At 41.5% G+C, this 23,852-nt stretch overlaps 1 protein-coding gene and 1 non-coding gene across 2 annotated transcripts in view; both read right to left on the minus strand.

Annotated features, from left to right (window-relative positions):
* The window catches only part of polr3e (polymerase (RNA) III (DNA directed) polypeptide E), a 33,154-nt gene extending 15,169 nt beyond the window's left edge, over window positions 1–17,985 (minus strand). The window contains exons 1-4 of the mRNA XM_039774584.1: window positions 17,851–17,985; window positions 5,856–5,959; window positions 3,047–3,097; window positions 2,812–2,889 (exon numbers count right to left, since the gene is read on the minus strand). Of these exons, the coding sequence (XP_039630518.1) occupies window positions 2,812–2,889; window positions 3,047–3,097; window positions 5,856–5,903 (177 nt within the window). The 5' untranslated portion in view covers window positions 5,904–5,959; window positions 17,851–17,985. The remainder of the gene's footprint in view (window positions 1–2,811; window positions 2,890–3,046; window positions 3,098–5,855; window positions 5,960–17,850) is intronic.
* Window positions 17,986–18,150: 165 nt separating this feature from the next.
* trnal-aag lies at window positions 18,151–18,232 on the minus strand. Its single transcript has one exon. It is a non-coding gene; the product is annotated as a tRNA-Leu (tRNA).
* Between the last annotated feature and the right edge of the window lie 5,620 nt (window positions 18,233–23,852).

The following is a 23,852-nucleotide window of genomic DNA, read 5'->3' on the forward strand; positions in this document are numbered from 1 at the left end:
CAACGGGGAGTTCAGTGGAATGGTGAGGATGCAAGGAGTAGAATTGGTGAAGGTGGAGGAGTTTAAATACTTGGGATCAACAGTACAGAGTAATGAGGCTTGTAAAAGAGAGGTGAAGAAGAGAGCGCAGGCAGGGTGGAGTGAGTGTCAGGAGTGATTTGTGATAGATGGATATGAGCAAGAGTGAAAGGGAAGGTCCACAGGACGGTAGCGAGACCAGCTAGGTTATATGGGTTGGAGATGGGGGCACTGACCAGAAAGCAGGAGTCAGAGCTGGAGGTGGCAGAGTTAAAGATACTAAGATTTGCATTGGGTGCGACGAGGATGGACAGGATTAGAAACGAGGAAATTAGAGGGTCAGCTCATGTTGGACAGTTGGGAGACAAAGTCAGAGAGGCAAGATTGCATTGATTTGGACACGTGCAGAGGAGAGATGCAGAGTATATTGGGAGAAGGGTACTAAGGATAGAGCTGCCAGGAAAAAGGAAAAGAGGAAGGCCTAAGAAGAGGTTTATGGATATGGTGAGAGAGGACATGCAGGTGATGGGTGTAACAGAGAGTTAGATGACAAGGACAGGAAAATATGGAACAAGATGATCCGCTGTGGCAGCCCCTAACAGAAGCAACCAAAAGAAGAAGAATGGGGAATTAACCAAGCCACCAGGAAAACCAGCAATACGAGTACAGCTAGCCCCTCCAATAGAAATAACACTTTGGTAATATGAAACTGTGCTGGGAAACCGTCACAGAGTTGCATAGATTTTCATCCCGTGATTCCTGGTTGTGTGTACAGTCATGGCCGAAATTTTCGGCACCCCTGGAATTTTCCCACAAAATGCACCATTTCTCCCAGAAAATTGTTGCAGTTAAACATGTATACCAAAACATTTGTATTTCCTTTATGTGCATTGGAACACCACAAAAAACAGGAAAAAAAAGCCAAATCTGACATCATGTCACACACAACTCCAAAAATGAGATGGACAAAACTGTGGGTAAATCGTTTTATTTCAAGCATATGATGCTCGTTTGAACTCACCAGTGGCAAGAAACAGGTGCTGGCAATATAGCAGTTAAAAATGGAGAAAAGCTGACTCAATCTTTCTGTTGTGTGTCCCAGTGTGCCCCACTAAACATGGAGAACAGAAAGAAGGGCAGAGAATTGTCGGAGGACTGGAGAACAAAAACTGGAAAAATATCAACAATCTCCAGAGATCTTCATGTTCCTTTGTCCACTGTGTGCAACATAATCAAGAAGTTCACAACACATGGCACTGTAGCTAATCTTCCTGGACGGAAGAGAAAAACTGATAAAAGACTGCAACGAAGGACAGTCCAAATGGTGGATAAACAGCCCCAATCAACTTCAAAACATATTCAAGCTGTTCTGCAGACTCGGGGTGTCAGCTCGAACTATCCGTCGACATTTGAACAAAATGAAATGCTATGGCAGAAAAGCCAGGAGGACCCCACTGCTGACACAGAAACATAAAAAAGCCAGACTGGAGTTTGTCAAGATGTACTTAAGGAAGCCAAAATCCTTCCGGGCGAATGTCTTTTGGACAGACGAGACCTAGGTAGAGCTTTTTGGTAAAGCTCATCATGCTACTGTTTACAGAAAACAGAATGAGGCCTACAAAGAAAAGAACACAGTACCTACAGTCAAACATGGTGGAGGTTTTAAGATGTTTTGCTGCCTCTGGCACTGGATGCCTTGACTGGCATCATGAAATCTGAAGACTACCAAAAGATATTGGGGTGCCATGTAGGACCCAGAGTCAGAAAGCTGGGTCTGCATCAGATGTCATGGGTGTTCCAGCAGGACAATGACCCCAAACATACCTCAAAAAGCACCCAGAAATGGTTGAAGACAAAGCGTCGGAGAGTTCTGAAGTGGCCAGCAATGCGTCCGGATCTAAATCCGATTGAACACTTTAGGAGAGATCTCAAAATTGCTGTTGGGAGAAGGCGCCCTTCAAATCTGAGAGACCTTGAGCAGTTGGCAAAAGAAGAGTGGTCAGAAATTCCGGTTGAGAGGTGGAACAAGCTTGTTGATGGTTATAGGAAGCGCTTGATTTCAGTTACTTGTTCCAAAGGGCGTACAACCAAATATTAAGTGGAGGGTGCCAATAGTTTTGTCCAACCCGGTTTTTGAGTTGTGTGACACGTCAGATTTGGGTTTTTTTCTGTTTTTTGTGTTGTTCCAACGTACATAAAGGAAATAAACGTGTATACCAAAACATTTGTAATTGCAACAATTTTCTGGGAGAAATGGAGCATTTTCTGGGAAAATTCCAGGGGTGCCGATAATTTCGGCCATGACTGTAATTTGACATCCACAAGATCAGCTACCTCAATCCTCAAGTTTGACATTCTCACTGATTAGAAGTCACACAAACTGAAGCTCAGCTTTAGCTGTTTTTCAAATACAAAGCCATTACTGAATACGGTTTTAATCCGACTTCATTTTTGAAGATGGGGAGGGATTATGGGTGGATCGGTAGTGGTTTGAAAGGGATATTCCTGGTGTCCATGACGCAGACCAAACTAACCCACTAAACTACAGGGGGGTCCAGATCTAATTATGCAGATACAGATCTGGATGACTGATGTATGTGGGGACGATTCCAGTTTGGCGCAAAGTCGATTCTTCATGTTGTCAGTTCGCACACTTCGATGGTCTGGTATTTGTCGGGTGATTTTCTATGTAATAAACTTAAGTTAGTGTAATTAAAATTGCATAATTAGACCTGGACCACCCTATACATGCAAATCTTGAGGCAGACAGAAAGGGCAACCCTGGCACCTCACCTTCTGCTGCTTGGGCTTGATTTTGGCAGACAGATGAGTGACATCATCATAGGTCATCATAGAAGGTCGCACTGGGTACTGCAAAAGAAAATAATTACACCAGAAAAAAAAAATAAATAAAAAAAGTGTTATTAGCGCACGCACTCACAGGCACAAACCACAATGCAGTCACACACTCATGTGAGGTTACGATCAGCAGAAACAGCAATGAATGAAAGAAAGGAAAGATTTTCACCTGGAATAAGTAGAGCTTCTCTGCAAGGCTTTTCGCCAAGTAAACATCAATCTGAAGAGGGAGAAAACAAACAGGTAAGTAAAGAAAATAAGAACATGTGGACTTCAAAGCAGATGGGCAAAATATGAAGAGTGGGTTCTGAATATATTGAGATTGCAGATAAGGGAAAAAATGTCAATGCTGGTGCAAGAAAGAACTCAAATGACAACAAACGGGATAAAAACTAAACTGCACATAACTTATGTCTTAACAGCCTGTGTAAAGATTTGGTACTTGTAAAAGTTAGTTTTTTGTTTTTTTTTATTCAGTTTTAATCTTGAATGAAAGAACTGAAAAGAATTGTTTTGCTGATTTGTTAGAGACTAAAATCAAATGCACGTTTTTATTATATAATAGTAACAATAAAAGCAACACCCCCAGAAAGTGCTAAATGCAGGAAGGACTCGGGTTCAAGCAGGTAACGTCTCGATTATGAAGCAGCAGTTCTTAGCCCTGCAGCAGAGGAGCAGATATTTGTGAAACCGAAATGTTTCCATTGTGAAAAACGTAAACACAAAACACGTACAAATGTGTTTACTTTAGATCAATTGATATTTGGGTTTCAGTTTTCACACATTGACAGCAACATGTAAATTGAACAATTTATTTTTCTTCAGTTTTATTCTTGAATAAAAGCACACTTGTTTTGTTATACCTTCTGTGAGTGTTTATTTGACATTTGGATTTCAGTCTTCACACATTAAACACTTCAAATCAACATTTTGTTGTTTTTACTATAACATAAAAATTTGTTTTAGTTATGTGTTCAACTTGCAAGAAATGTCACCCTACATTTACAAAGATCGCTTTAGACACAGAACACACATGTATATGATTCAAGTAATGACAGATTATTCTCCTACACAATTCCAGACATCTCACTCCTAGATACGCAGACTTCAGCTGTGAGAATTTTGTGTCTTCAGCTGCCTTGGTGGGGTATGGGATAGCAGGCTGCCTCCCAGCTGCCGATTGCCACATTTGCAAAACAAGGGCGCTATCGGTGTGCAATTAACACAGTGATGAGGAGGTGCGAGTAAAATCAAGGTGGCCCGGCATTACAAAAATATGACCACTGCTGCAGGGGGACGCGGCCACCCTTCAGAAACCCCCTCGTAAACAGTTTTTCAATGGCAAACACACTTATAGCTCCTCTTTACAGGATCATCTGTAGGCTTGCAGCACTCCTCGTGCAGGGCTTTGAACACTTAGAAGACTGAGCCATGGCCATCCTGAGGTCTCACTCTCCTGTCTCTCTTCCCCGAGACTCCCTCCTCTAATCTGGCTGCTGCTTCTGAGCCACTGTACCCCCTTGATGAAGATGACGGTGTTCTTTTGAGCAGGAACTGGGGCCGATGTGTCAAGTCTGACAGCTGTTTCTTGTTAGGGTAGTTCGCCTCTGAAAAACTTAAGTTTGTATCAGCCTGAACAGCAATAAAGTTTCTAATTTGTGGAATTCCTACTGTACTCTCCCGTGCAACTTTATGACCCCCAAGCTTGACAAGTGGTACCAGAAGTGGGGTGTTGCAGGAGAGTACAGTAGGATTTCCAAGGCAAACCGGCCTCACAAGGAACAGATGTCATACTTGATTCATCGGCGCCAACTTGTGCTCAAAAGAACACAAAGTCATCTTCATCAAGGGGATACAGTGGCTCGGAAACAGCGGCCGGAGCAGAGGGAGTCTGGGAGAATAGAGACAGGAGAATGAGATCACAGGATGGCCGTGGCTCGGTCTTTTAATTGTTCAAAGAAATGCACAAGGAGCGCAGCAAGCCTGCAGCTGATCCTGCAAAGAGCCGCCGTAAGAGTGTGCTCATTTCCCATTGAAAAACTGTTTAAGAGGGGGTTTCTGTAGGGTGGCCACATACCCCTGCAGCAGCGGTCACAGAATATTTTCACAGGCTTCAGGGATTCTAGTGTTAACTGCTGCACAGATCCATTTATGTTAGATTTGATCACTTAAAATTTTATGAAGAGATAATTTCAGGATATTCTGAGAAATTCACTAAAGCTTTAAAGGATACGTTTGGCATTTTTCTCAATCATAATATAATTTAATTTTCCACCAGAAAAGACTGTGTTCTTAATTGAAGCATTTATAATACTGTAAATAAAAACAAAAAACACACCATGACTGCTCTAGAGGTTTACAATAGAATCTACTTATCCTTTAGTCAGCTTACATATCAGTCAAGGCACAGACATATAAACAGCTTTGAGGGTCATGACAGCTCAATTCTCCCACTGTCACAGGCCCACATAAGCTCAAACAAATCAGAACCAACACTTAGAAATTTTTGCAAATAAAACTCAAACTTAAACAAAAAAAGAAATCACCTTAAACTACAACCCATTTTCTATAAACCTTCAGTAACAATCAATTTAGGATGAAAGCTTCTAAAACAATTGGACATATTCAGTTATCACTGCGCTCCCAGTAAGTTCAGGTATGTAATGTAAAATACCCAGCGACTAACTCAAGTGTCCGTGACGTGCCATGACAAAAATCACTCGCATTTGATCTGGTCTTTAGTAGAAGGGGTGGGCTGTGGATGACCGCAGACAACTGATGAAATCTCACCTGGAAGTACAACACATGAAAAGCAGCGACAAGAAATAAGGAACACGGGTGTTTTGGACTAACCAGTCTTCCAAATGCTTAACATTCCAATGCAATTTTTGGGTGTTTTGTCAGATTCATCTTTTAATAAGACAAAACTTGAGAAGCCAACCCAACTTCCACCTCAAAGTCTACCTTTTGGCCCATACCTCTTGTACCACTGGGTCATCATCTTCACTTGCCATGCTTAGAAGCATGCAGCATCAGTCAATAAGGCACCAGTGAGCCGTCACCTTCTTGTTTGCCTCAGGCCCTAGAAAAAGGAAAACAAGAGACAGTTAATGCACACAATGACACACGCCACACAGTCACCCGAGCCACTCCAACTCAAGGACGACACATGTGGGCCCACACACTCCATATACTCCTCCCATTTGTTTGACACCTTTCTGCTTGACAAAATACTTGTTCTGTTACTACTGTGTTCTGTTAGGCACCGGTATATGCAACATCCATTAATCCAGCCTGGCAACCCCACTTATCCAGGACAGATTTATGGGCAGTTGAGGCCTCTCACACAGTATCAGATGCAAGGTAGGAACAATCCCTAGACAAACACCAGTCCATCACAGAACAAATACACACACACTCCAACTAGGGCTAATTTAACAACAGTAACTCACCAAACCTGCAAGTCGTTCTTAATGAGCTCAATTTGCTGGTGGCATAAATGGCCGATTGTCAATTTTATAACAAAGAATGCAAGCCAAACACAAGCAGCGTTTCCTGCTGCTGCAATTTGTGAACCACTGTTATAAGTAGGAGTTGCCCTTTTTTCAGGCCACCATAATGAGAGTAGATCATTCTAAACATCTTTAACGTCTGTTTTTTTCAACGCAGTTTTCCCCTTGCTGACCATTTACCTTATTCTCTCCCACATAGATGAAGGAGCCCTCACTGCAGCCAGCAGAACAGGCAGGAACTGGATGTTTGGGGCAGTGTTGATGTTGCTGTTGGGTCAATGGTCATTAATCGTAATTACACTGAATTTTTTCCCCTTGCTTTTACCCAATCAGATCCAACCTACAAAACTACCATATCCAGTCTAGCTGCTATAGGAGGCAATGGCTAACGCATCAACCGATGAGCTGTTGCATTGATAAAGAATCAAGGAGTTAAGACATTTTCAAATTACTATTATAATTATGTCAATTTATAATAAAAAGCTGCTGTAATTTTGTTGTAAACAATATTAGGCTACCGATTAATATGAGAAATCTGATGAAGCCTGTACAAACAAAAATCTAATTTCAAAAAAAAAAAAAGTTATCAACTTAATCAGACTTGTCTCCTTCAGAGTATTCACTCCTCTATTTTAGGGTTGCAACTAATGATTATTTTGGTAGTCGACTACTCGTTCAATTCCAACCCCGATTAGTCACGATTATTTCATGCCTGACTATTTTGATGCCTGCGACCTGTGGTTGCACATCCTGTTCTGGGCTCCAGTGCCTGTCTTACCTCATCTGCTCACATCTGTCCACCTGTGAATGCCACCCTGATGCCTCTGCTTTAACACGATTAAAATGAATAATAATCGAATTAAAACAACAACCAGTGAAACATATGAAATAGAAAATAATCAGATGTTTTATATTAGTGTGACCATCACAATAAAAAAGAAATACATTAAACAATACAAACTAAACTGCACGTAGTCTTTAAACAAAAAGTGCAATTTAGCTTGAACAAAAATGGCCACCGGTGTGTCTTAAAGTCCAAATGTTTAAATAAAGCTTCACTTCAAATAAAATAAAACAATAATGTACAGTTTATAAAAGATTCAGTTCATATAATCCTGATTGCGGTGCGGGAACGTGAGCATTTTCGACGCGCTCTGGTGTGATCCTGGCTCTCTTCTTTGACACAATGTTCCCAGCTGCTGAGAAGAGACGCTCAGAGGGAGTAGAGGTAGCAGGAATACATAAGAATGATTTTGCAGACAGAGAAAGATGTTTTAATCGTCACACTCTGAAAGTGTTGTAGTTTATCACACCATGTACTAGATTATGCAAAAATAAAAAAAATAAACAAACAGACTAAAATATGTAACAAGACAATTACTGCCAGCACACCGGAGCTGAGTATATTCGGAAAAGTACATTTGTTGAACGCCACAAGAAACTAGAGTCGCTTTCCAGTGCAATTTGGAAGCACGCCGAAGCCGAGTATAAGTGGCGATGTACATTCATTGAACTCCTCAATCGGCTAAAGTTGTTTCTCAGTGCAATTTGACAGCACATCAGAGCTGATCGGTCTGTGCTGTGTATTCGCTGAGCAGCCAGCTCACGACCACTGCCAGCCCCAGAGGAACTGCAGCAACACTGTCTCTGGGATTCAGTCGCTGCACTAAACGAGCCTGCAATCATCAGCGTTTACCCCTGTGTGTCTGCATGCTGCCAGTTCAAGCGCAGCTGGCTCGGTGATATGCTGAATTTCATCAATGACTTTAGTTGCATATTAAACATAATGTTGCAGTAGTTTTTTTTTTTTTTTAATAGTTTTTACAGTTCATTTGCAGTGTGTAAAATGATCAGTGTTGCAGTAATTGTGATGCTCTTTGCATGAAAAAAAAGTATGTGTTCCATTAAAATTTCACACTAAAGTTTCACATTTTGTTTGTGAATTGTGACGTTTACTTAAAAAGTGCAGCTAATCAGTAATATTTTAAAATAAGTTCATAAAGCACAGAGAATTTTTTTTTTTAAATTAGGTATGTTTACAAGCCTTAAATTTAACGTTATTTGGCTTGCTCTCTCTCTCAGGGGTGGGGATCGATCTGTTAACTCAATTTTTCTTTTTGTAAAATCTTGATTGCTTTGTATGGATTATAATATAAAAAAAAAAAAAAAAGTGCAGCTAAAAAGTATGTGTCGTCCAGGGGTGCATTAACCCCCTAAGTATGTGTTGGTTTAAGGGTTAACTATCATTGTCGAAACCTTGATATAAACATTATAGTACAAACATCAACGTTAACACGCGACACTAACTTTACTCGCTAAAACTTGCCTCTCAAGAGACGTCGGCATCACAGCTCCAGGATGCTTGCGTTGGTAGGACTGCGTGCGTCTTGACAAACAATAACAAATAATACTGCCCCCAGACGTTCTTGTAGTGCACTGCAGTTATAAAAACCAATGTGGTTCTTTGTGACTGGAGCATCAATTGAAGGTTCTGTTTATGACGCATTGACAATAAAAAAATATCTGCTTGGACGATTTTTTTTAGTCAACGTCGTCGATTACATCGACTATTTGTTGCAGCTCTACTCTATTTATACATAATCACTGAAAGCGTACTGGAATTTTTTGGAATGTGGAAAAGTTCACGTGGCATATTTTCTAGTTTTAGAAACTGGTGACCTTTCAGGGTGGATTTCAACTTCAGTAACCCAAAAAAAAAAAAGTTTGAAGTGGCTGGACCCCCACGTTTCGTCTCCTGCTATGACATATTTCAGAGTGACTTCATCAACATTTCAACAAACTAACAACTCCTGGCTGACATGGTTTGTTTTCTGCTCATCTGTCAAGAGATGTAGCACACATTTTGTTGCACCGTGATTCATCAGCAGTTATTCAGTCAAATATCGTGCGACATGAACTTTTACTGCTGCCTACTTCTTCAGCAAGATCACAGACAGTTGGGTGACGATTTTCATGATTCAAAGCATGCACTCGCTCAACATTATCACTGTCCAACTTTGACAATTTAAAATGTCCTTACCATTCGCAACATTGTGCGCGCCTCTTTGAGGGCTGAATATTTTTTTCCAAAAAAAACTCAGTTTTCTGAAAAGCACACAAAGCGATGGTTTCACACAAGTCAACATAAACATCTGTTGCTATGTGCTGTGGCTGCTGTTGGCACATGTTCAGCATCTATGGCAGCAGTGACTGCGTGAGGCACCTCGATGGTCAGCAGGAATGCACGGTGGACCAGCTGCCTGGCTGTCTTCACACAGCAGGTGGGTGGTGGCTACAATGTGATGCAATCTGGTTTGTATGTCTTGGCATCAGAAGTGGTGGTCCTACCAGGCAAACGCTTCTGTAGGCGCATCAGCTACACAAGAGTGTTCAGTGCCATGATCAGCTGCAGACCAACCAGATGATGCTGGAACCTCACTTTCGTTTTTGATACCCATCTCCAGATCACTTGTGTCAAACTCGGAGTCTGACAAGTCAACTATTCAACGATATTATATAAAACATCCACGGAGTATTTTGCTTTGCACATTTGCTTTGGTGTCTCGCCAGATGTTGGTGCCATTTTAGAGGTTGTTTGTTCTTCACTACTCATGCACGTGTAGGCAATCGAGGTTAAATCAACAAAGCTATGCCACTTTACTTCTAGCAGAGAGAGTCAAACTAAAACATAAGGGGGAATTTTGTTGCAGTTTACAGTTGATTACCGTCCTCTACTCCTGAAATTTTGACAAAAGGCGACATCAGCCCTGAAAGAGTTAAAGCAGTGGTGTCAAACTCCAGTCCTGGAGGGCCGCAGTGGCTGCAGATTTTCATTCCCACCCTTTTCCTAATCAGTGACCAGTTTTCACTGCTAATTAACTTTTTCCCTTCATTTTTTAAATAGCCCTGTTGTTCAAGATCCATTCCTCTGAATTGATTCTTTTTTTTTTTTTCATTAAATGACAGCCAAACAGAAATTAGACGTGAAACGAGCCAACAGATGAACAGCTAAATTGGGGCTTCAAACTCCAACCAACCAATTTCACTCCAACCAGTTTCTTAATGAGAAGCCTGTTCTTGTTGTTAATTAAACTCATTACTTAATTCCATGGCCTATTGCTGTTCTCATTCTGCCACAGCAGACATTGCCAAAACTGTTGACTTTCTGTTTTTTCTAAGAACATTGTCAAGATGTTTTGGTGACTTGGGCAGATCAACTTTACTGAGACCCTGACCTTTATTTTCAGATATTGTGCGACAGGCACAGGTGAGCTGGTCATGTGGCAGCTCGTTCTGTGTCTCGTAATTGTTTGGCTGCTATTTAAGGAAAAACAAACAACTAAGGGGCCTGAGTCGCATGAATTAAAACTAAAGCAAAAGTTAATTTGCAGCCAAAAACTGGTCACTAATGAAGATAGTTAGAATGAAAACCTGCAGCCACTGTGGTCCTCCAGGACCGGAGTTTGACACCCATTGCTTAAACAATCATCCCCATAAACCTGCTGCAGCATCTGAAATGTCTCTGTAAACATTTTTGCCAATTTCACGGAAACACATTTCTTTTCAGGATCTTTTAACTTGCAAAAGTCATAGAAGCCAACTTCACTCTACTGCACGGTCCCGACAAGGTGTGAGCGAGCAAGTATGGATTGTAACGGTCAAGGTCACCGCTACACACTTCCAATTTCGTGAGTGCTATGTTGGCACCCTATTTAAGAAGGCTGGTTTCTTTTTGGACAGAACTCATTTTTGTGCAATCTGTCTGTGTAACGTGTGTCTACATAACATAAATTTTCTTTATTGAATCAAGTAACGGCGTTAAAGTCTGGAAAGCAACCACAAAAAAATTAAGTGTACAGTGTGCTACAGCTTAAACCACCCTAAACAGATACAAACTTGTAAAGCACCCAGTGTCGGCTATGTACAGCATAGAAAGGTATTTCTAATTACTTTTAAACATAAACCACATTCAACCACAGTTTCCTACTTTATAAAATTTCATTTTTGTACACGTCATGCATCCTGCTAGTTAATAAGAGACTAGTGATAAAAAAAATAAGGTACATGTGTACTGAAAAGATGGCACTATTATCATCACGCAAATCGGTGGGGCTGCCGTCCCAGTTGCTTAATTTTTGGAGTTTAAATTATTAAGGCTGACCTACCCCAACCACAAATCCTAACCTTAAAGTTAGTGGGGGTGGAGCATATTTGCCTATAGGTCCCAAATTTTAATGTCCCCTTTGGGTGCCTAATCTTAAAAATGCGTCACGATAATAGAAAAGGGTACTAGCCATCCGTTTAGTACACAGATACAAAAAATTATTATAATTACAGTTTTAAGTAAATGTATTATATTTTTACTAACATCCTAACCTTACACTCACACAGACGCGTTCATCTCTCACACTGTTGATTTCTTATAAGATAAAGCAATAAATATTGGTCCTTATTGAGGATCATTTGGAAAGACCTGTTGGGAGGACAAAAAGAACATTGAACAAGGCATGACAGAATCAATATTTGATCGCTTTGAACCACTGCAATCTCAAACCACTTTCTCCTTTTGCCACACACCTACTTGCACCACGCTGCTGCTTTATGCAACTGAAGCTATCAAGCAATGCAAGGCATATCAAAGCAGTTCAGTCATACAGTTTCACTATTCGCATCAACGTCTAATGACCAGTTCACATTGTCATCACTATCACTCCATTCAACTAATGGTTCGGCTTCAGTTTATCCTAAAACTGGGTTTACAGCTTCTTGCTTACACACCATTGCGTGTTTCAGTTGATAGCATCCACCCTCTCAAATACCAAGGTGTTATCTCAGAAGGGGAAAAAAGTACAGAACTACTCATGATTTTTGCAGCAGAATACTGTCACAAGTGTTATTCAGGCTTAACGCTGTAAACGTGGATCATTACGTGTCACCCCAAATTTGACTCAGGTTTAACTGTAATTATACAGAATTCATGTTCCGGGTTAACACGAAGGAGGTTAAGAAGGCAGACTAGTTACAGGATGCCCTCTGGATCTGCTGGAGACAGCTGTGGAGTAGAGAATAAAGACAGTACAATGATGGATTGGTACTAAAATTTTGACTTCTGTATCAATGCCAGCTTTCAGACCTCAGTACAGTGGAACCTCTGTATATGAACGTCTCAGAACACGTACAAATCGGTTTACGACCAAAAAGTTCACCAAACTTTTGCATCTGTTCACGACCACACACTCGGTATATGAACAAGCCAGTTTCCCTTTCGGTTTGTGCACGCCGATGATTTCTGCACGTGTTCAGTCTCTCCCTGTGCATTTCCTGTACAGCGAATTAGAGAGAGAGACGGCTGGATGCATAAGACCGAGAAGGCAGTTAGAGTGCACTGGGCTTGTTTTTAAAAGAGACAGATCCGAGCACTGTTTTAACATCGTATTTAATGAAGACTTCTTTTTCTATTGGATTTTAACCTCCACTTCACTTCTGTTAACAGCGATCGGTTCGTAGCGTGCATTGTTGCAATGTTACTTTTCTTGGTGGTTTATTAAATTATGGATTTTTCAAATGTTCATTTTTTTCCCCCCGTGCTTAAAACTCATTAAAAAAAGTGTTTTAACAAGTGGTTCATAGCAATATAGCGCAAACTCTTGCAGTGTTTTCTCTGTTCAAGGTTTTCTCAGTGTTATTCAATGTTTTTACATTTAGTTTACTATTACGCTGTGCATTCTATGGTATAATCTATACTAATAAAAGGCAAAGCCCTCACTGACTGACTGACTCACTCACTCACTCATCACTAATTCTCCAACTTCCCGTGTAGGTGGAAGGCTGAAATTTGGCAGGCTCGTTCCTTACAGCTTATTTACAAAAATTAGGCAGGGTTCATTTCAAAATTCTATGCGTAATGGTCATAACTGGAACCTACTTTCGTATACTGTATACTACCATAGTGGGCAGCTCGGTCGCCATGTGAGGCGGAGTTGCGTCTTGCATCATCACGCCTCCCACGTAATTGAGTGCCTGCCCATATAAGGCCGTCCCTCAGCGGCAATCCAATAGAAACAAACACTCTGCCACTAAATATTCAGACGAAGATAAGATGGGCAGGGTGGTGTTTGACACAAACTCAGCGAAACTGCGAGAGAAACTTAAGTGCCGGGTCTTAGCTAACATTAAATAAAGCCGTGGACATTGCGAGATCGCACAAGCGGACAGCTCAGAAGCTTCGATGCATGTACTCCGAGCGGCTCATGTGAACCGACTATGAACGCAGTACGCAGAGAACAAGCAAGACCTCTAAAGAGCGCGGAGACTGTTGATCATGTGAACGTGTCTGCAAAAAGTGGCGTTTCCTGCACTGCAAAAATACTATTATAAAAGTCGGGCAGCCGGCACGTGCGCGTGTAGCTGTGCCGGCCTTTGAGACGCTGACTGCACTTCTGCCTTAAGTGAAAGTAAACACTTTTAATTTTTGCCTCCTTCCCCTGAGCTATAGCCCAGACAACAGCAAACACGGAATCCCATTTCTAGACCGCGGCAAACTAACATTAAGGCGCTGCGCACTTTCTTTTGCACGTATACGATTATGAGGTTGTCAGGTCAGATTATGAAGAAACGCATAGGAGTAGAGGACCGACAGTGCCATCCCAGCCAGTTAATGGCAGGGCTGTCTCTCCAGTCTACACAAGACCCGCCATGACACTCAGATCGTCAGCGAAGACGTCTCTCTACACTATATAAAAGAAAAAGGCAAGTTTCCTTTCTTTACACTTTTTTTCCCCCTTTTTATCTCAAACCAAAGCCTCTCTCTCAACACTGCAGAGGACACAAAACTAATTTTCTTTAATTGCTGGTAATGCCGGTAAGGCTCATTACCACAGGTAGAAATTTGGACGTTCACATAGTAATTGTAATTTCTATACCACATCTGTCGTGTAGCGCCTTTCGAAAGGGATCTACCACCGAGAGATGATCCATATACATTTTAGCTGCTGTTAGTACTACTTACCTGTTATGTTATACCGTCTTTAAAATGTAGTTTACCCGAAACCACTCCAGTAGTGCTCAATGTATCTTTGCTTCTTAAAACGTTAATGTTTTACTGTTTAATAACTTAGACTACATTTTATTTTTTTTCCCTTGCACTCAGTGATCAAAGCCAATGGGTAATCAGCTATATATTACATATGTATGAAGATATGTATGTGTATATGACAGCAGCAATCCAAGCTGTGAGAAAACACTAAAAAGGAGGCATGCCAGACATTGTGGTACATTTTCTGATGCAGCTAGACGAAAACAACTTTGTGATGCTGCCGCCAAATACTCACAGAAAAATCCACAAGTTAATAGACACACTGTCGCTAAACACTCGCAGGAAAATCCACAACTTAATAGAGATGCTGCCGCTAAATACTCGCATAACGATTTGGGTAGTGAACACTTCGATGAATGAAACCTGTTATCTTTACAACGGTTAACAAACACGGAATGTAACTTGAACACAACACGTCCTCCAAATACGAACCTGATTGAAAGAAATAATAATCAAATCCTTGATGACAGCAACACTCACAACAGTGACAAAACAATTACACTGACAATCATGTTACGTTATTTTTAAAATGCTTCCTTTTCTTTTTCATAACTTCTTTAACACACGACTTCTCCACTGCGAAGCGCGGGTATTTTGTTAGTTAACTATATTTGTGCTTACAAATCTTTAAAAAAAATATATATTTACATAGAGTTTGTACGGTCTGGAACAGATTAATTGTACAGTAATCCCTCCTCGATCGAGGGGGTTGCGTTCCAGACCCCCCCGCGGTAGGTGAAAATCCGCGAAGTAGAAACCATATGTTTGTATGGTTATTTTTATATATTTTAAGCCCTTATAAACTCTCCCACACTGTTAACATTATTAGAGCCCTCTAGACATGAAATAACACCCTTTAGTCAAACGTTTAAACTGTGCTCCATTACAAGACAGAGATGACAGTTCTTTCTCACAATTAAAAGAAAGCAAATATATCTTATCTTTAAAGGAGAGCCGTCAGGAGCAGAAAATGTCAGAGAGAGCGCTCGCAAAGAAAAGCAAACAATCAAAAAATCAATACATGCTTTTAAGTATACAGAAGCACCACGATAAAGCGGCATTTTGTAGAGGAGCGTCCCGTGTCCTCTGTGCAAACAGCCCCTCGGCTCACATCCCCTCCGTCAGGCAGAGAGAGTGAGAAAGATAGAGAGAAGCAAACAAGCGCCACGCGGGAAGCATATCTTATAGCATTGAGGAGTTTTAGTTAATATGTAATACATGCTCTGATTGGGTAGCTTTTAAGCCAACCGCCAATAGCATCCCTTGTATGAAATCAACTGGGCAATCAAACTGAGGAAGCATGTAACCTAAATTAAAAGACCCATTGTCCGCAGAAAGCGGCGAACCAGCGAAAAATCCATGATATATATTTAGATATGCTTACATTTAAAATCCGCGATAGAGTGAAGCCGCGAAAGTCAAAGCGCGATATAGCGAGGGATTACTGTATTTACATACAATCCTATGGGGGAAATTACTTCAGTTCACGACCAGCGTTCTAGAACGAATTATGGTCGTGAACCGAGGTTCCACTGTACTGGTATGGAAAAAAAAGTTCCGAAGCAAATAAAGGATAACGGCCAAACCCACTGCCATTAGGCCAGAATGCCTGGTGTGGTGCACTGTTGTGTTGCTTCTAACTTGATAGCTGTGAAGTCCTGATCACGTCAAAGCAATGGTGTGTGTGTGCATGGATTTGGTTCCCCTCCTGTTGCGATCTCATCATAGAACTTAGGTTTTCTTCATAAAGTTTCCAAAACAATTTTGTTTTTGAAAAAAACAATAGAGAGTATCAAGAAAATTTGGGCTGGGGTCTAGTTGACGGGAGCCTCAAGAAACACTAGTAGGAATGCTCCATGAGGAATGCAGAGGTTTCTTTCTGGTACCAAAAAATCCTGAAATTCTAGCACCGGTACATTTTAAAATTTGAGATTTGCTGTACTTTTCCAGTGCCAGTTTACTGCTCAACCCTAGGCCATTATGAACAGCGCTGCACACTCTCTCTGTCCGACTCTACAGCAGAGAGGACTTTCAGCCAAGAAATTATCCATCAGAAGTGCATGAAGAAATACACTTGTGCTCCTTTAAACCTAGAGCAATACACCTCACTGGGACTGCTCTCTTGTATATAAGAAATTTCTTCTTTTTTGCTTTGCGCCCTCCCTCACCAGAACCTATCGGATCTACTGGAGAGGAACGAAAGCTTTAGATTCGTCAAAAATTTTGATCTCTAGTTTTTAACAGATCTGGACATTTAAGTGTCCCCCGATACTGAAAATGTTGATTATCTCGATGATGTGTGTGTGTGTGTGTGTGTCTGTCTGCATGTCACAGTTCTTCAAGAACGGTCTAGTTACAGAAAAATACAAAACTCAAAAACTTAAGCCTCTTATGAGAGGACGATGTGCCGATTAGTTTTTGGGCCAAATCGTGCAAGAGAAAGAGGCACTTTTTGTAAATCTCTCATATTAATGCAAATACCATAAATTATGCATTCTTTTCATCAATTGCTATTGTAATAACCCATTTTATGATCAGAAAGGTCAGCGTCAGAGTGGTAAATAATTGCTGAAATGTTATGGAATAGTTTGGGTAACTTGGTTCCTAGGGCGCAAAGCCTACTGAAGCTCACGTCCAAATTCTTGTTATTCTTCTGTGTCTTTTTTGGATTGTTAATTACAATATTTCTATGTCTCTTGAGCTCCTGTAAAAAGAAATGTTCCCGTAAAAGTGCTCTCCGTCTAAACTGGAGTGGTTTCTTTCAGTCTGTCAGCGCCCCAGGATGAAAACAAACAATCAGGCCAGTGCGAATAACGAGAATGCCTCTGACACACATGCCCCATTCTTTTATTAAGAGGGGGGGTCTCAGCAGTGTGTCTCCCCGGCGGGGGTCACACTAATAATGGAGCGCCTCATACAGACCGAGAGGTGCCCACAGATGGACAGAAGGGGTGTCCTATTTATGGCATGGATGCCTACTAACCCCAGTAATAATTCGGACCATTGCTACGACAAGGAGGGCCACCCCGAACATTCGCGGGGGCGCCCATGAAAGGCGACATGACGGTTGAACCCCCAAGTAGCCCATTCGTCGGGAGCTGACGCAACCTCAAGAAACACTAGAGACATGCGCCCATAAGCACCGAGGGTTAACTCGCACTTCAAAGTGGCAAATCTCGCACCGGTATCCCGCGGGACACCTCAATTCCTCCTGCCAGTCTCTGCACCCGAAACCTTCCATTTCGGCCCGGGATTCCCAAAAACAAAACTCGACACGCGCTACCTTGAAGGCACCCTGGGCCACCGAATTCCATTTATTCGAGTTCACGCTTCACTTTGCCCATTGCCCGGCTCCCTAGGTCGTACCTCAAAAGCGGCTTCTCTTCTCCTCCTGTCTCGCGTGCTCAGCGTGCGGCGCACTGCTGGAAGCTCCTCGCTAGACTTTAGCGTCGCTCTCAGGCGGCGGCCATATTGCCGCTTCGTAGGCACGTGAGGAGGAGTCGCTTTATCCCCATAATGCCGTGCGCGACGCCCGCCGGCGCCCAGCAGAGGGCGCGTATTTTAACCACGGCGTTGATTTGCCCGCCAGATGTCACCCGCGCGTAGGACGGGGATTGGCAAAGCGACACGGTAACTCATCCAAAAATACCGAGAAAAGGCGAAGATTGGCAGCGGTGGGATTCGAACCCACGCCCCCGAAGAGACTGGAGCCTTAATCCAGCGCCTTAGACCGCTCGGCCACGCTACCCCGAAAGTTTCATTTTTAAATGCTTTCTTTCAAGTGTGACCATAATGGCTATCCTAATTGCTGTGTAAAGTCTGATGAAGATAATAGGTATGTACGCTTCAACAATCCGATCGCCGAAACACCGCGAATATTGACAAAAATCCTCTTATTCGAGTTGCATAACATTTGCCATCATTACAGTGATACCGACATCCGAATAATTTAATCTTCACCTCCAAAGTGGAACAGTGTAGCGAACTCTGGGTCCGGACCGCTGATTGACCGGCCCCTCAGATGGCGGCGGACCGTATGAGGGGGCGGAAATACCTGGAGAAGGCGGCCCGTGAGCAGCAGGTAATTGGAGCAGACTAAGTTGGAAAGAGCATTTTATGGAAATAGCAGACAAAAGTAACGCTATAATGGATTATGGAAGTCAGGCATATGGTTCAGCTTCAGCTAAATTGTTGTCTTTATTGGATGAGATTTAGTACAACTCACTCAGAACATGTTTATGGGGTCTTTCCTAACAACACAACTGATGCCTTATGAGTAGAAATGGGAGATTTACTATTGGGATTAAGAAGAAATTTACTGAAATCTTAATAATTGGATGTATTTAAGGCAAAATTTAGGGCATCCAACAGAAGAAAAACTAGAAGAAGGTTGGGAATATCAATATGGGGGGATGAAATGTGATTCATTTAGTAAACAAGGTAATGAGACTGGTGGAGATTTATCAATTAAATATGGTATTGCAGTTAATAGGTTTTCTATATGACCACCATGGTATTTGGTGAGTCCAATTATTGATTACCAGTAACGGCGCACTGCACGTTACACTTGACTTGAGCATTCCCAGTTTTCATCCTCTTTCTCTGTACGTTTACCATTCGTTTGCTCAGAGGTTGATGCTTTTGCTGCTTCCTGAGCAGCTCTTCTCTTCTTTCCTCAGCATCTTTTCGCATTAAAACTGACTAAGTCAGTGTTTGTGTTGCAATTACTTAGTATGTTTTCCTTAATTTTTTACTTAAGCTAGCACTTAAGTCTTCAATCTGCCTCAAGAATGATTTAAGATATGACGGGGATGGGGAAGTGACAGCAAAGGTGGTAGGGATGAGAACGGCACCCGTACGCATTTGCCACCCTGCTGGCTGTTGCCAAGAGTTGATTCTGCAATAAAATAAAATAAAAAGAGGAATAACCTTGGAGGTCAATCGTCACCCCCCAAAAGCAGATAGTAGATGTCACATAGTATATGTGTACCAAAATTTCAGGTCAATAGGTCAAACGGTTTGAGAGCTACAGGTGATTTAAAATCCTGGACAGACAAACGGACAGCCACAGTAGCATATTATATACAATACTTTTGCCGTGCCTTATTCTATTTTTATAAGTGCAATTATGTGGCAGAGTCAGCTATTAAGTAATTATTTTGGAAGAAAGGTATGCAGATTTTATTCAAATTTATACTGATGGGTCGAAAGATCCTTTTAATAATAGAGTAGCTTCTGCTTTTTATATTAAAAGCATGAATATATAAAAGGTTTTTGGAATATCTGGTGGATTATCAGTTTTTACAGCAGAAATGATGGCTATTATACAGTACTTGCTTTATAACGGGTAAATGAAGTCAAACCTAATAAAGTTGTTATGTTGACAGACTCATCATCATTGAAGGCCGTAGAATCGGGAAAGTCATCTAACAGAAGTGAACTTTTATTAGAAGTCAATTCATATCATTACCAATATGTATCTGAATAATATAATTATAAAGTTTGTATGGATTCCTGCACATAAAGGAGTGTATGGCAATGAAATTGCAGATAAGCTAGCTAAGAAAGCTTTATATAAAACAGAAACTGACTATAAGATTCCTTCGGGTAAATGTGAATTTAACTCTATAATTAAAAAGGCAGTTTATAGAGATTGACAAAACAGTAGGGTGAGTACTGGAAAAGGAACACCTCTGTTTCAGGTAAAACTTTCAGTAAGAGATGAGAATAAGTGGAAAGCTCAAAGGAAAAGAGATGATATTATATACAGGGTGAGCCAAAAAGAAGTACCACATTTCAAACGTACGTTCTACAAAAACTCTACAAGAAAAAATACATTTCATTATGACACAAGAAAGGGTATACAAAATAGATTTTATTCACTGTGTTTTAAGAATGATGTCTTCAAGGTGGTGGCCATCATTAGCGATACACTCTTTGAGACAATTTATGAATGCTCATGTGACTCATTCGGCCATTTCAAGGGGAATAGTGGCCATTTCGTGGCGAATAGCATCCTTGAGGGCTTCAAGGTTTTGAGGTCAGTGTGTGTATACCTTCGACTTGAGATCGCCCCACAAGAAGAAATTTGCAAGGGGCGAGATCAGGTGAATGTGAAGGCCACCCAACATCGCCGCACAGGGAGATCAGCTTCCCCTTAAACTTCTCCCGTAAAATTTGCATGGATCTCCCTACAGGCCATATGAGCTGTTGCTCCAGACATCCACCACATCCATTTCTTCCAGTTTTCTAGCACTTCAATGTAAGATTCTGAAGTGACGGTGACCATTGCTCCCCCCTTCTCAATAAAGTAAGGGTCTACAATGCCAAATTCTGCAATGGCGCACCAAAGTGTAACGCGTGTGCTCACTGTGCAGGGGTCTCTGAAGTTCACGAGGGTGGGTTTCTGCCCAGTATCGAAAGTTGTGGTTATTTACGCAATCATTCAAATGGAAATGTGCCTCGCCGCTGCACATAACAATGGCATCTCGATGAATGGTTTGCAGAATGTTGGTGCACAACTCTCTATGGCTCTCCCAGTCTCTCTCAATGAGTTCCTGCACTCCCATCATTTTGTATGGATGGAAATGAAGGTCCTCATGCAAAATCCTCCTCAAAGATGTGTTGGAAATGCCTAAGGCAGAAGTGTGCTGAACGTCTGGGAGACTGCAAAATTAATGCCCTTACACCTTGTTTTCAGCTGTTCGTAGAGCCCGAGGACGGCCCAGAGATTTTCTGTTCAATGTTGTACCCGTCTGTGTAAATTTAGCCACCCACTGAAGAATTGTCTTCTGATTTGGGATGTCCCCATTAGGAGGAATGCTTAAGTGTGTTGCGTAGTCATGATGGACTCGTCGTTTTTGAAGAACGCTTCATCATTGAAAGTACAGTGTGCACCAGACCAAGAACTGTGGATACAAAAATTTGAAATCAGTCATTCCTGTTGTATGTTGCCAACTTTAGTTTTTTTCTTCATGTAATTTGTCACGTGTTCGTGATGCCATGGCCTTGGTATTACATGATCATTTATTTCAGCAGCCCCTTGGTGCTCCATGCTTTGATTAGTCAGGTTCCTCAGTTTCACGGGTCGATCTGGGGGTCATTCCAATGACCTCTGGATTAAATATGGCTGCACCACTGAGATCCAGTACATATTAGTGGAGAATTTTAAGCAAAAGATTCTCTCATCTGTTGGTGGTGAAAATCGGGCAGTTAAACGTTAAAAACCATAAAGGTAGCTTTGTTCCATCAAATTCTATTTTTGCTTTCTTGGTTTAACGTCTTCTAGTTTAGTTCCTCACGATAATTTTGGGACCTTGTCCGTATCAATTCCATTTTAACTCTTTTAGGGCAAATGTCGACTTTTGTCAACAGGAGGGGCTGAGGCTGGTAATCAACTGTTAACGATGACATAACCCACCGTTACGTATTAGTTTGACTCTCTTTGCTAGAAGGAAAGTTAGCTTGGTTGGTCCAGCCGAGATTCCTTGTGTTCACGTGAACAGCAAACAACAGCAAAAATGGTATCATCATCTGGCGAGAAATCGAAGCAAAAATACTCTGTGGACGACGTTTTGCATATTATTGCTGAATTGGACTCTGACTTGTAGGACTCCGATTTTGATGCACATGATCTGGAGATTGCGATCAAAAACTAAAGTGAGGTACCTGTACAGTGGGATGCAAAAGTTTGGGCAACCTTGTTAATAGTCATTATTTTCCTGTATAAATCGTTGGTTGTTACGATAAAAAATGTCAGTTAAATATATCATATAGGAGACACACACAATGATATTTGAGAAGTGAAATGAAGTTTATTGGATTTACAGAAAGTGTGCAATAATTGTTCAAACAAAATCAGGCAGGTGCATAAATTTGGGCACCACAAAAAAGAAATGAAATCAATATTTAGTAGATCAGCCTTTTGCAGAAATTACAGCCTCTAAACGCTTCCTGTAGGTTCCAATGAGAGTCTGGATTGTGGTTGAAGGTATTTTGGACCATTCCTCTTTACAAAACATCTCTAGTTCATTCAGGTTTGATGGCTTCCGAGCATGGACAGCTCTCTTTAACTCACACCACAGAGTTTCAATTATATTCAGGTCTGGGGACTAAGATGGCCATTCCAGAACGTTGTACTTGTTCCTCTGCATGAATGTCTTAGTGGGTTTTGAGCAGTGTTTGGTCGTTGTCTTGTTGAAAGATCCAGCCCCGGCGCAGCTTCAGCTTTGTCACTGATTCCTGGACATTGGTCTCCAGAATCTGCTGATACTGAGTGGAATCCATGCGTCCCTCAACTTTGACAAGATTCCCAGTCCCTGCACTGGCCACACAGCCCCACAGCATGATGGAACCACCACCATATTTTACTGTAGGTAGCAGGTGTTTTCTTGGAATGCTGTGTTCTTTTTCCTCCATGCATAACGCCCTTGTTATGCCCAAATAACTCAATTTTAGTTTCATCAGTCCACAGCACCTTATTCCAAAATGAAGCTGGCTTGTCCAAATGTGCTTCAGCATACCTCAAGCGGCTCTGTTCGTGCTGTGGGCAGAGAAAAGGCTTCCTCTGCATCACTCGCATACAGCATCTCCTTGTGTAAAGTGCGCCGAATGGTTGAACGATGCACAGTGACTCCATCTGCTGCAAGATGATGTTGTAGGTCTTTGGTGCTGGTCTGTGGGTTGACTCTGACTGTTCTCACCATTCGTCGCTTCTGTCTATCCGAAATCTTTCTTGGTCTGCCACTTCGAGCCTTAACTTGAACTGAGCCTGTGGTCTTCCATTTCCTCAATATGTTCCTAACTGTGGAAACAGACAGCTTAAATCTCTGGGACAGCTTTCTGTATCCTTCCCCTAAACCATGATGGTGAACAATCTTTGTCTTCAGGTCATTTGAGAGTTGTTTTGTGACCCCCATGTTGCTACTCTTCAGAGAAAATTAAAGGAGGAGGGAAACTTACAATTGACCCCCTTAAATACTCTTTCTCATTATATGATTCACCTGTGTATGTAGGTCAGGGGTCACTGAGCTTACCAAGCCAATTTGAGTTACAATAATTAGTTCTAAACGTTTTGGAATCAATAAAATGACAACGGTGCCCAAATTTATGCACCTGCCTGATTTTGTTTGAACAATTATTGCACACTTTCTGTAAATCCAATAAACTTCATTTCACTTCTCAAATATCACTGTGTCTCCTATATGATATATTTAACTGACATTTTTTATTGTAACAACCAATGATTTATACAGGAAAATAATGACTATTAACAAGGTTGCCCAAACTTTTGCATCCCACTGTATCAGCTGATCGTGGTGCTTAACACGTTCCTCTAGCTGATGCACCTATGGGAACTTACAATGACA

The sequence above is a fragment of the Polypterus senegalus genome, chromosome 13 (genome assembly GCF_016835505.1).
Source record: "Polypterus senegalus isolate Bchr_013 chromosome 13, ASM1683550v1, whole genome shotgun sequence".
Lineage (NCBI taxonomy): Eukaryota > Metazoa > Chordata > Cladistia > Polypteriformes > Polypteridae > Polypterus > Polypterus senegalus.